The following is a 13,581-nucleotide window of genomic DNA, read 5'->3' on the forward strand; positions in this document are numbered from 1 at the left end:
CTTAATGCCATGAGGAAAGGTTTCAGAGGCCATCAGCAGGCTGTGGGATGGACTTTGGAAACCCTAACAACTCATCGTGGTCCACTCCTACCAAATTACAGATCGCTCTTGCTTTGCTGCTCTGTGTTTAATTAATTTAGCGAATGAGATCCTCTGAACGACACCAGGATCAGCCTGTTAACCCTGTCTTAGGCATTGCCGCTGAAATCCCAGAGAATTGATTGATTTTCCTTCCCTGCCATTTGTAAAGTGAAATTTGTGTTTGCAACCAATCACTGCAGCTTTTGCCAAGCAGTGCTTTCCCAAGAAAAACTGGTATTAGGGTTTATTTGTCAGGGAAATCAAGGTGTTGCTAAACATCTCCCCAGATAAAACCTTCTTTTGTTTTCTGATCTGTTCAGTACCTTTTCTCTGCCCTGCTGGTATGTATAGCTTCGGCTAAACTAATATTAGCTTGATTTTGTTAATGCAGAGAGAGTTTTCTTCAGATCTTCAATGAGGCTGTTAAATAAAACCAAGCACACCATATCTCTTTGGTGTGTCATAAACTTGTTCTTTCCGGGTAGGTTATGTTTAACTGGAATGACTGAAGTTATCATTTTTTTATCTCAATAAATAACCAGAAAAATCCTGTTAAAAATTGTCTTTATATATATATAGGTAGATAGATGTCTTAAAGGAAGGGTCCATATCTCTTTGAAAACCATATAAACATATTTATAACTTTAGACTTTCCATTAAACTGCATCTTTTGACTAAAAAGGTTAGACTACAGCTGTACCCATTTTTCAGAGTGGTTAAATACATAGGGATATTTGTTCCATTTCTTTACATTTTATTTATGTTGGCAAATCATGACTGATGCTTTTTTTTTTGGATGATTACTTGTACACTTGTGTTTTTTTGCCAAGTTGGGTGAAAGAGGCACTCGGTTAACTTATGTCTACAGAATTTTATTTATTAGCTAATTAAAGCCCTTTCAAATGTGATGAATGCATAAGAGGGGAAATAAGCTTATCCAAAGCTATTCTACATTTAAAATTATTAAATAAAGGAAGCGTTATGGATAATGAAGGAACTGAGCTGGTGGTTCTAAATACATGAAGGCGTCGGTAAGTGAAAATAGGTAGATTTTGTCATTTCAAACATTCTTTCATCCCTTCCTGCTGCGTCAACCCCCGTCACTCTCCCAGGTTCAAGCCAATTATCTGCTGAGCTAAAATCCTGGGGTAGGTGGTTGTTACAGAAATGTTCTCTTCCTATTCTCTGGGGATGTTGTGAGTAAAACCCATTTAAATTTACAAACGTTGTTCTGTTGAAATGCTCAGACAGCAGCTTCTGTTCTGTAGTTTGACTTCTCCAAAAAGTTCACCACTGCTTGTTTCTTTCAATTTACATCACCTGGAAAGACTATGACTTTAAATCAACCGTAGATTTTTTTCCCCACGGTATTAAATACATCTAGTCTTAAAAGGAAGATATATTTAAATACAAGTCACTCTAAAAACACAAAATAAATCCTGTGCTCTTCGGCTAAATTCACATCTTCCACTCTCAAATTAGATCTCTGGCTGGTCTAATCTGAATGAATTTTAAGCAGTACTTGGGGAGCAGCTACACAAAAGGCTTTACTGTAATTCTCTCCTTCCAAGAACTATAACCCAATTCATACTTCTCCTTGGTGACTGCACCTGTGTCACAGATCAGGTGCTCTCTTGGTGTCTCCTCTTTGCAGAAGTGCCACCAGGCAGAAGTGATTTCTGTGCTGCATTCTTGGAGAACCTTTATATTGTATTAGCAAAGTACCCAGCCCTGATAAACTGGGGTAGGGACTGCAAATGCTGTTTGGATGAGCAAAAAGAGAAAACTGACAACCCATGTAATTGTAATTTTTATGGGTTTATGAAAAACCTTTTTCATAACAACTTTATGAGAAAAAAAGCAGCAAAGATTTACATTCTTTCCTCAGCTACTTTCAAGTAACATTAGTTGGTCAATGCATTAAGTCCAGGCTGATGGTGAATCCACCAGACGTATTGCGCGCTCATTTGTGCTGCAGTTTTGGGTCTTCCAAGGCTGCCAGACGATCAGATTCATCTTCACACCGTGAAGATATAAACCTGCAAGTAATGGGATGAGTTAGGCAAAAGCAGATGGTTAACTTGTCATATGTTGATTGCACTTTATGAACAACAGCTGTGCAATAGTTATCCTGCAGTGTTATCCACGGACCAGATGTTTGCATCATTAAATGTTTGAAATTTAATCCAGTGTGGGGGCAGTGGGGAGGTCCAAAATAAAAGCAAGCAAATAAAGCAAGCTGGCGTCCTGGGGAGACTGAAATCCAGCCTGGATGGGTCTGTAGACTGCAGAATAGCCATAAGCAGAATGAAATGGTCAGGGCACGTATCTGAGCAGCGTCCAGAGGTGGGAGAGGAGCAGAGTCCACACGGGGAGGGGGTAACGCCATGTCTGGCAAGCCCTGTGCTGCTACGCTCACAGGTCTTCCAATGCTAGAGCTAAAGCTTGGTCAAATTTCTGATGCTGTTGCTGGCAGCATAGATGTGATCTTCTGCTTGGAAGAGCTCACATTTCTGCCATATTTTGTTGGGAGCCTCCCCTTTGAGACTGCTGATAAAGAAACCAGTTACAAGACATTATCTGTTCATATTGGCCCAAGATGTCTTGCCTCTCCTTCAATGTATATAGCCAGATAATCTTCGGATCAGAATAAACCTAGGGTGGATATTGAGTTTGAAATGAAAATCTGTATCATGTCACTGAACATTTCGACCATCCGATGGTCTTTAGGTCGTAACTCTTGACAATGGGCTCTGCCAAATGAAGGCTGTTACCTACACATCAAGGGAAATGTCTCACTCTGCATCTGGCTAAGGCTGGCGGAGAGCATGAGAAAACTGCTCCCGTGGTGCGGATAAGCAGGCTTGGGCTCAAACAACTGAAAGCATGACCTAGGAAGAAATAACAGAAAAATTCAGGTTGCTGAGTCTGAATCAGCCTGAGTGGCAGCAGAGGAGGGAAGCAATGAATGTGGCCTTCGGGGTCATTGTCAGGGTCACGTTATTTGCAGGGAACGCTTCTGTTCTTTGATGAAACTTGAAAAAAAAAAAAGTAAAATCCATTTTAGGCTGGTTTTGTGAATGTCAGTTTGTGCGTGTAGCAATGCTTTTACAGACATATCGCAAGCCCTTTGGGGAAAAAATACATGGCAGCCACTCGTACCACAGAATTAGACCAGGCGACACCTCCTGTTTTGAACAGCTCTTGACTCTAAATTGGGTAGAAGTCTTCAAGAGTGGGAAGTACACGCTGAGACTACAGTACTAAGGGGAGTTTAATGGTGAAAGAAGTAGGGTTTTTTCCAGGGTACATTTGGCTGAAGTGAGTAACAAGGATGGTCTTCGGTCATGAGGGTAGAGGGGGTGTGCACACACGCATCTTTATTTGCCAATTTTCTTGGATACATGGGACTAAGGGACACACAGGCAAAGCACTCAGTGGATTTAGACGTCTGCTTCTTTCCATTAATTTTTGTGCAGTGAGATACAGACTGTGCGCTAGGGGCTAAAGCGGGCTAAAGAACAGAGTGGAATGTTAGTCTTAAACTAGAAATGAAATACAGATTCTCTTTTGACCTGGTCATTAGCTGCCCCATGTTGGGAAAGTTTTTCATAGCAAAATGTGCTTACTATCTAGAAGCGGATTTGGTTTAGGGTGTCATTAACACTACTATTTGGGTTTCTGCAGCCATGAAAGAATTGATATTCCAGCATGTGATGACATTCATCCAATCTGTATTTTGCTGAGACTCCAGAGCTGCTAATAGTGTTGTAGTGTCTCTGATTATTCCGTGACTAGTTAGGAAAATGCCCACACTTAAATTTAGTTTTAAGAGAGTTGTCTGGCAGCTTTCTGTTGAATGACCATAGTTAACTACAGTAAGAGCTACCTCCTACCTCTGCACAAGCAAATACTGGTGGGTTTCCTCCAGATTAAGTCCAAAAAAAAAACTGGGAATGAACCGTTGATAGATTTGGATTCAGCAAACAATGAAAAAGATATTTGCAGGTCCTCAGCTATCAGGAATGAGGGCCCAGCTTTTCAAGGCAGCGGAGCTGATCTGCAACGGAAAGGGCTCCTTCCTCTTCCCTTGCACCGCCCCTGGCTTTCATCTGGTTCCAAGATGCAGCAGAAACATATCCTGAATAGAAAATGATGCTCTTTCTCCCTAAACTGGCTCACTATGGGGTCAGATAAGTATCGGAGCTGGCATAAGGGAGGAGGAAGATATGGTGGAGGGCAAAGGGAGCTATGTCCCTTCCAGAGACAGTGATGCTTAATTGCACCATAAAATCGCATCCTCCTTTCGTCTCAGCTAATTGCAGAGAAGCTGCGTGGAAACTACGTCAATGGGGATATGGCCCCAATTAATTAGGAAATGTTTCCTAAGGTAAAGCACGTTAGAAGGAGAAAGCCTGGTGGATTTTTACCGCAGACTGTTGCATGCTTACAGCAGCACTGCTCGCTGGCTGCCTGCTGGGCTGACTGCACTCAAATGTGTGTCACGGGATTCTGCTGCAACAGCTTTGTTGCTTTAATTATATCTTCAGATGCCACAGAAGATGTTGGGATGTGGCTGGTTCTTTTCCTGTCCTTTTTTTCCCCCTCTAAATTTTCTGTTCATGAGGGAGATGGGATTGGGTGAGCCCAGGGCATAACTCTTACTTTGAAGACAGCAGTCGTTCAGCTGTAGACATCTGTGGGAGAGATTTCACTTTTAGCATGACTGTAACGTTTTGGAAGACTCATGATTTCTGGAACTAAACTGAACTAAACAAAGTCCTGTTCAAGTCTGTTAGGAGAAAAAAACATCCTTGCACTTGTTCTCAAGATACAAACTCGAAAAGTAATTCCCCACTTTTAATTTCTATAGTGAGTTCTTGCCATGTAGTTACCCTTTAGGACTCTTTGTCTTTGTAGTTTAACCTTTGAAACAGGCAAATGCAGTTAAATGTGTGGTGTTGGATTATTTTTTTTATTTATTTATTTTATTTTTTAGAATTAGTTCAAGCATCGTGACTTTTCCATCATGTCAGAACCCATCACGCTCAATGTTGGAGGAAAACTCTACACCACCTCTCTGTCCACCCTGACTAGCTTTCCAGACTCCATGCTGGGGGCCATGTTTAGTGGGAAGATCCCAACTAAGAAGGACAGCCAAGGCAACTGCTTTATCGACAGAGATGGCAAAATCTTCCGCTATATCCTGAACTTCTTACGAACTTCGCACTTGGACCTCCCTGAAGACTTTCAGGAAATGGGCTTACTTCGACGGGAGGTGGATTTTTATCAAATTCAGCCACTGATTGAGGCCTTGCAGGAGAAGGAGGTGGAGCTTTCTAAAGCAGAGAAGAATGCCATGCTCAACATCACCCTTGATCAGAAGACCCAGACTGTTCACTTCACTGTCCGAGAAGCACCCCAGATCTACAGCCTGTCTTCCTCCAACATGGAGGTGTTCAGTGCTCATATCTTCTCCACGTCGTGTCTGTTCCTGAAGCTTCTTGGTTCTAAACTTTACTATTGCTTCAACGGAAACCTCTCTTCAATATCCAGCTACCTGCAGGACCCCAACCATTTGACCTTGGATTGGGTTGCAAGTGTGGAAGGCCTTCCAGAAGAGGAGTACACCAGGCAAAATCTAAAGAGACTCTGGGTGGTGCCAGATAATAAACAAATCAATAGTTTCCAGGTGTTTGTGGAAGAAGTGCTAAAAATAGCCATGAGCGATGGTTTCTGCATAGATTCTTCTCATCCACATACTTCAGATTTCATGAATAATAAGATTATTCGCCTAATTCGGTACAAGTAGGAATGGCTGTTTATTATGGTGCCAGCACAGAGATAACACAGGTTAAGTGTTTCCCTTTAAAACACACTTACAGCCTAATTCAGAATCGTGCTTATCTGGATTTAGAGTCACTAACAGGGAGATGATTTTCCTTTAATGTATTTACCAATACGACCTTTCAGAATATGTCCATATTCTAGACGGAAGGAATATTGTCTAGCGTCTGAATTAAGGATTGGTTCTGTCTCTTCCTCCACCTCTGACCTGCTGTACAATTGTGGGGAAAATCACTTAACTTCTGTCCTTCCATTTTCCGGTTGGAAAATGGGTGTGATCCTTAACCTATATTGCAAGGGTGATGTGAGGGTTCGGTAATCAAGGCTTGGAAGGCTTTCTGGAGATCAGATGCAGTAAAAGATGCCATGGAGCTGAAGCACAGTGGACTGCCCAGGGCACACATTTTCGATGTCTTGCCATATCACCTGTGCAGAGCATCCAAGAAGCTTGGTTAGATCCACAGAGAAGAAGCCTCCCCAAATGGACACGCCCAATATAACTGTAAAGGATGGTACAAACTGCAAATGAGTAAGGGATCCTGCCTGTCTGAGTTCAACAAAGGATTTCTGTCACCATTTGAAGCGGACTGTTTTTTTTCTGAACCTTGTGAGAAAGCCCTTGCTCTGTTCTGCTGTCAGGAAACCCGTGTTCGAATGATGTGACTGGCATGAGGAACGACCCAGGAACCCATAGCAGAGAGAATAATGTTCTTACAAACTGAGAAGATTGTGGCTGGTGGGGGAACTTTGCTTTGGATGCTCTTAAACCTTTACTTCTACATTCCAAAGGCAGCCAATACAACTAGTCCTTTTCTTTCCCTTACAATGTTGTATTTGTCTGGAGGATGCTGCTGAAGACACTTTGTGAGGTGGAGACATTAAGAGGGCAGAGGTCTCCAAATATATTCTGAATGTCTGAGCCTCTTCTGCCTGAGCATGGCCGTCTTTTGGGCATGTCTCTTCAGCAGTGCCTGGAGTGCATGGAATGCTCTCTGGGTAGGATAGATTTAATCCAGACAACTTTCCCATCAGGTTACACCTAGTATTTTTCACTACAGAACTAAAGACTCACTTTTCCTATCCCAGTGCATTGAAACTTTTTTTTTTTTTTTACATCATTGTGAAATGGTCAGGTCGCTAAGGTAGCATTTTATCCGCTTGCTTGGCTTTAGTGTCAGATTGTCAGAGGTAAGGCAGTGGGAAACCAGAGGTGATGACGATGGTCAAGCTCTTTCCTACATGCACAGTCTGTGCTATAATGAACATCATAATCCACCAGCTGCATGTTAACTCTAAACACCATTTATGCCACATTCAGGGTCATTCACTCTCAGCTAATTATGTTTAAAAGTATCTTAGCTGTCTTTCCCTAAATGTGTGCATGAAAGACCCTCTGGAATGTTTCCCATTATCTCTAATGAGACAGAAAGGAAAATGCAATAACCAAGTTTTGCATTTAGAATTTTAGTGCTTCCGTAGTTCTTAGCACAGGGCTGCAAAGCTCAGTATTGCTCATATTCTTGTTTCCCAAAGTAACTAGTCTGTCGTGACATTAAGCTGACCTGTGAACAGACATGAAGAAGTGTCTTGTTACTGTTGTAAAATACAGTGAGATACATATATTTCTACTGCCCCAAGCTGTAATTGCATGAACACCACAAATGAGCATGCTGATGGTAGAAATGCGCATTCTGCAGCTATTGGCAGCCTGTTGCAAACCACTTCCCCTGTCTGACTTGGTGCTAAACCACCATGATACATGTGGGACCATGTTGTTAGGAAGCGCTGACTGGGCTTGATGCCCTCAGAGCCAGTAAAACTGGCAAGTTTTGTGAATTTTGAGGATTGTAAACAGAATTGTGTGGCTAAATTCCAACCTGAGTCACCATGTTCTCCTAGTTTTAGTTGCATTAGGTAGAACTTCTTTTTTCCCCCCTCCCTGTCCTGAATTATAAAGCCGTAGTAATCTGTTCCAGGGGTTGCTGCGTGCCACTGACTAAGCAAAGCAACTCCTGTGTGAATCTTGTTTCTGACATGAGTTTGCCACTCAGTTGGACATTCACAGTGATGATCTATGCACATAATATGATTGTGATCTGTAAAATACCATACACGAACCCTCTTTCATCAAATCTATGCCTTGAAACAGATATGCCTTTGCTGAATTTATGCTAACAGAGCTTTTGGGGGCTGTTGCCAGTATTTCTTTTTAGCCCACGCCCTTGGGAGTAGATTTTAAATAATCTGTAACGGGAGTTCTTGTATGTCAGGACTAAAATAATACTTATCTGTAGTAATTTGTATCCTGTCAGCTTGAGTTTATACAAAGGTAAAAGCAGTGGCCTTAAATCTCATTTGGAAGAAGTCTGATCTACACCCTTTAGAGCTCTGGATCAGTACCATTTTAGCAAAATAAAAATATTCCCTGGGAGAGTTGAATCATTATTGCATTTTTGGTGAAAGGCAAGTAAGAGGAGTCCGTAAAAGCACTATGCATAGCTTAATCTAGAGCATTTACTTTTCCTCCACTCCCTTTTCTTTTCTTAGGACTGTAGCAGCACCCACACTAAAAGCAGTTAGGCAGTTTCTTAAAAGTCTAAACAAGAAACGAAGAGTACCCCAGCCTGGCCTAGAGACTAACTGGGGTAATTCTGCTGACATGGAAATATGGGTTTCGGACCCCACAGTCTGATGAGAGAACTGAACCCAAGTCTTCTGGTGTGCTTTAAACCATCAGTCTGGTATGCAAAAGACTTGAATAGATGTTTATCTGTGCTCAAGTAACTAAATCAGAGGCTGGCCACAAGTCTCTGCCATTTACGAATATGCAGAGAAATGCAAAATATCTCTCTTCTATATGCAGAGAGATGCAAAATTTCCAAAAAGTATAAGGACATGAGCGAAGACAGGCATTGGGGAGGAATAGAAAAACTTGAGATACTTCTAAATTGCTAAGCAGAATAAACATCTTCAAGCATGAGATACTATTTATAATGCCACAGTCATTCTGCATGCTAATCAAGTACATGAAATAAGTAGTAATGAATCACTTGCAATTGCAGTCAAACATATGTTATACAAAAGCAGTTGCTATTTCAAACTACACACTAAGATAAATTTATATCTGCTCCTTAATTTTGCAGTCTGTGAGTTACGTTATAATGACTGTTAATAGGAATGTTCTCTCTCCAAAACATTTGTTCCCTTTTTAGCTAGATAGCTGGCTTTTTTTTTTTTTACCTTCTTTTTCCGAGCCCTAGAGGTGTAACTTGCCTTTGTTTACCAGTCAACAGCACTGATGATTCTTCTTCTCAAGAGTTTTCCTGAATTAGAGAAAAGTGAAGATGCATGAAGCTGTATTAAGTACAGTGCAACCCCATTGTTAGTCACGAAAAGCACTTGGCATTTATTAGCAGTAACATCTAAAAAAGCTTTCACTGTTGAGTGGAATATTCACTCTAGGAACAAACTTATTTTTTTCCTGTAAGGGCCTGAGAACAAGGAGGGATCTAGTGAGGTTTTTTTCCCTTAAAATCTGAAGGTGCTTTCTCCCACATCCCATGTGTCACTCCTGTTCCAATTCTGCCATATGCCAGTCTCCCTCAACATCTTCATCTACAAAATGAGGCTAAGACCTGCACTTTTTCTAAATGGCCTAAATGCAGAGAGCCATTGAATAGAGCGATCAATAGTACTGGAGCAGAAAAAATACCAGAGTTAGGGCAGCTGATAAATTAGTTATTAGCTGTAGTCTAATGGCATTTTCAGATATGGGCATGTGCATAGCACAGTAGGATTTCTTATATGACAAAAAGATTATTATGAAGCACTTGAAAAGATTCCTTCTGGAATCACTCATGGATTTCTCTGTGTGTTGTTAGGCTTGATAGCTCTTAAATACCCAGCAGTGTCCAGTTATAATGAAGGGACTGAAACCATGCATAAATACGAAGATATCTTTAGTTCATGCAGCCATTGTTAAAGGTCATTAGGAGTCAGTGAGCGGAGTATTTGTTGCTGCAGGTGATGGCAGGGAAATAAAAGAAACAGGTGTTAAAAGTTAGACCTGGAAGAATTCACAGGTTAGCAAGAAACCCAGGATTTAGACGGGAGAGAATAAAGAATCTTGATGTGTTCAGGAAAAAACCCAGCAAGATAACAATGGAGACAAAGATTTTGCTACGGAAGGAGGCTGCGATTAGAATGACTCAACTGGTGCCTTCCAGTTTTAATCTCCTATTATGCAACTTAAATATTGGCCATGGTGAGAGTTACGCTAGTAACTTGTCAGTAGATGGGTTTGCTTCAGTTTGCACGTGCTTGAAATCACCAAACATATGCACTGCTGTAGTTACCCATATTTTATCTGGGTTGATGAATATAAATCACTGCGTGCAATCAATTGGATTTATTCCCACTCTAGGAAAGGCTGGCGGGGTCCGTATATAAAAGTGATGGGAGTAATAAATATTGCCTTCAGCCCATGCCATAGTCTGTGGAAAATAAATCTAGGATCTTCTGATACTTCACAGATAAATAGAGAAGTTATGAAGAAGATCCTTTGGCGACTTTCACTTTCACCCCATCCCTTTGAATATGGTGTCGGTGCTCAGAATCGTCAGTAAATTTTGAAATATTTGACTGCCATTCTGTAATGACTGCTGTATCCACGCACCGATGGACACAAACATGCAGGGTACAAGCAGTGCTAATATGTGGCCCTCCCAGTAAAAGTCTCCTATGTGAATTAGTACAGGGAGTCATGTAGATATTCTGTGCAAGAAGGGCCGGATCGAGCATAAATATGCAGATCATGCTCTCAGATTCACTTGGGAATAACACAAGGGATGGTTTCCCTATGAATTCAGAAAAAAATTGAGCTGTAGGGGAGGGCTGTATGGAATAATTCCTTTTCTCTTCCTCCTCTTGCCATTCCCCTCCCTTTTATTTTCTTGCTCCTACTCCTAACTGTGGGATTTTCCCATTGATCAGAATTTAATCCCCAATTCACTAAAAGCCATGCTTTTGAATGAATACTATTTGGAAAGTGTCAGAAGAGGGTTCTATTTCTTACCACTGTCCTAGAGAGCCCGTAGGGCTATCACATTTAAAAATCTGGTGGCATTTCTCTGCCTGTAACTCCCTTGTGAACTGTTACTAATACGTATTTTAGAAAACACTCAATAAAATATGAATGAAGCAGGACATGCTCTGCCTGACATACATTTCTTGAGGAAAGCGCATGCAGCTATGCTTGCTGAATCTGTAGCTTTTCTTCTCTCTAAGGATTTTAAAAGTGCGTCATCGCAATGCTTACCTAGATGTCTCTGTGGCTGAGAATTGTAGGAAGATCCCCAAAAATTAGTGCAGGTGTAGAAAACTTGGATGAACAACCCTTCCTAAATAATCGAAACCATTTAAAATGCATTAGTGCATTTATGTTTCAGACATTTCTAAACAGAGGATTAATTTCTCCAGTGAAAACCCTTCTAAACCCTAATGCTTTACCGCTGGTTGAACTGGTCTCTAGACCCTGAGTTTGAACAAACCATGATAAATTGCTGCTGTACAGGAAAAAAAAATAAGTTTAACATATTATCTATATGATTTCTTGCAGACCCTACAAGGTACTATTCCTAGATAGGTGAAGGTTTGCTGTCAGGAAGCAAAAAGGCATCAGCCTTGTGTGCACCCACCCATCAGACTGGCAATTTCTTCCAGGTATTAAAAATTTGAGCTTTTTCCTCTGAAAGAGCACTTTATACCTGGAAGCTGCCTCAGACCCCTGTGATACTGGCTGGAGAAGGCACCTCTCTGGAGCAGAGCTAAGCTGGTATAATAATTGGAAGTGGCTTCTGCCCGATGCCAGGGAGCTGTGAGCATGAGAGCTGCCATAAATTCCCCCATGCCCTTCACCCAGCATTAACTCCCCCACAGACACCATGTTTCTGGGCATGTGGGGGGACACTGGTCTCTGTCCCAAATCAACAGGGTTAAGCCTGTGCTGATGGTGAGTGGCGTGGTGGGCTCCCCAGCACCCTGCCCGATGTCACAGAGGGGATGCAATGGGGCATCCAGAGAGGGATCCTAAAAGATTACCCAGATCCAAGGTGAGACAGAGCCCTCCATTTCTTTAACCATCTCCCAGGGACAGGGGAGTCTTCTGGAAGAAGCAATGGCTGACATTGAGCCCTGTAGGAAAAGCATTTCTCAGCTCTACTAAATACAGAGAAGGAGCGTGAAGGGATGGAGTTGGGTGCACTCAGGTGATGTCAACCCTGTGTGAGACCAGTATTGATGAACGTGGAACTGGTACCACAGCTTGTCCCCTCCTCACTGAGATGCTGGACACCAGGAGCACGCCCAGCCCAGGCTGCTGCAAGTACAGCCCCACAGCGGCCCTACATCACCCAGCCAAATCCCACATCATCCAACTTCATACCTAGTCCCACAACCTCCTAACTTCTCATCACCCAGGCCCGACACCACCCAGACCCACACCTGGTCCCACAGCCACCCAACTCCACACATGGTCCCACACCACCCAACCCCACATAACCCAGGACCACCCAACCCTACATCCCTCAGGCACACCACCACCCAACTCCACACATGGTCCCACACCACCCAACCCCACATCCCTCAGGTCCAACACCACCCAGCTCTGTACCTGGTCCCACACCACCCAGCTCCAGGTAACCCAGGACTACCACCACCCAACCCCACATCGCTCAGACCCAATACCACCCAGCTCCATACCTAGTCCTGCAGCCACCCAACCTCAGTGGTGGTCCCACACCACCCAACCCCACATCCCTCAGGTCCAACACCACCCAGCTCTGTACCTGGTCCCACACCACCCAGCTCCAGGTAACCCAGGACTACCACCACCCAACCCTACATCCCTCAGGTCCAACACCACCCAGCTCCATACCTGGTCCCACACCACCCAACCCCATATCCCTCAGACCCAACACCACCCAACTCTATACCTGGTCCCACACCACCACACCCCACCAGTGGTTCCACACCACCCAACCCACCGCTCAGACCCAACACCACCCACCCCCATACCTGGTTCCACACCACCACACCCCACTGGCAGTCCCACACCACCCAATCCCATATAAACTAGGACGACCACCACCCAACCCCATATCCCTCAGGTCCAACACCACCCAACTCCATACCTGGTCCCGCGGCCACCCAACCCCACTGGTGGTCCCACACCACCCAACCCTACATCCCTCAGGTCCAACACCACCCAGCTCCATACCTGGTTCCACATCACCCAACTCCTGGACTACTACCACCCAACCCCACATCACTCAGGCCCAACTCCACCCAACTCCTTATCTGGTCCCATAGCCACCCAACCCCACTGGTGGTCCCTCGCCACCCAACCCCACATAACCCAGGACTACCACCACCCAACCCCACATCGCTCAGACCCAATACCACCCAGCTCCATACCTAGTCCTGCAGCCACCCAACCTCAGTGGTGGTCCCACACCACCCAACCCCACATAACCCAGGACTACCACCACCCAACCCCACATCGCTCAGACCCAATACCACCCAGCTCCATACCTAGTCCTGCAGCCACCCAACCTCAGTGGTGGTCCCACACCACCCAACCCCACATAACCCAGG

At 43.6% G+C, this 13,581-nt stretch overlaps 1 protein-coding gene across 1 annotated transcript; it reads left to right on the forward strand.

Annotated features, from left to right (window-relative positions):
- Nucleotides 1-5,110: 5,110 nt before the first annotated feature.
- On the forward strand, nucleotides 5,111-5,893 carry KCTD21 (potassium channel tetramerization domain containing 21). The gene has a single exon (XM_009881214.1). It carries the CDS (start codon nucleotides 5,111-5,113, stop codon nucleotides 5,891-5,893), a length of 783 nt encoding a protein of 260 aa, XP_009879516.1.
- The last annotated feature ends 7,688 nt before the right edge of the window (nucleotides 5,894-13,581 follow it).

The sequence above is a fragment of the Charadrius vociferus genome, unplaced genomic scaffold, assembly GCF_000708025.1.
Source record: "Charadrius vociferus isolate BGI_N301 unplaced genomic scaffold, ASM70802v2 scaffold1, whole genome shotgun sequence".
NCBI lineage: Eukaryota > Metazoa > Chordata > Aves > Charadriiformes > Charadriidae > Charadrius > Charadrius vociferus.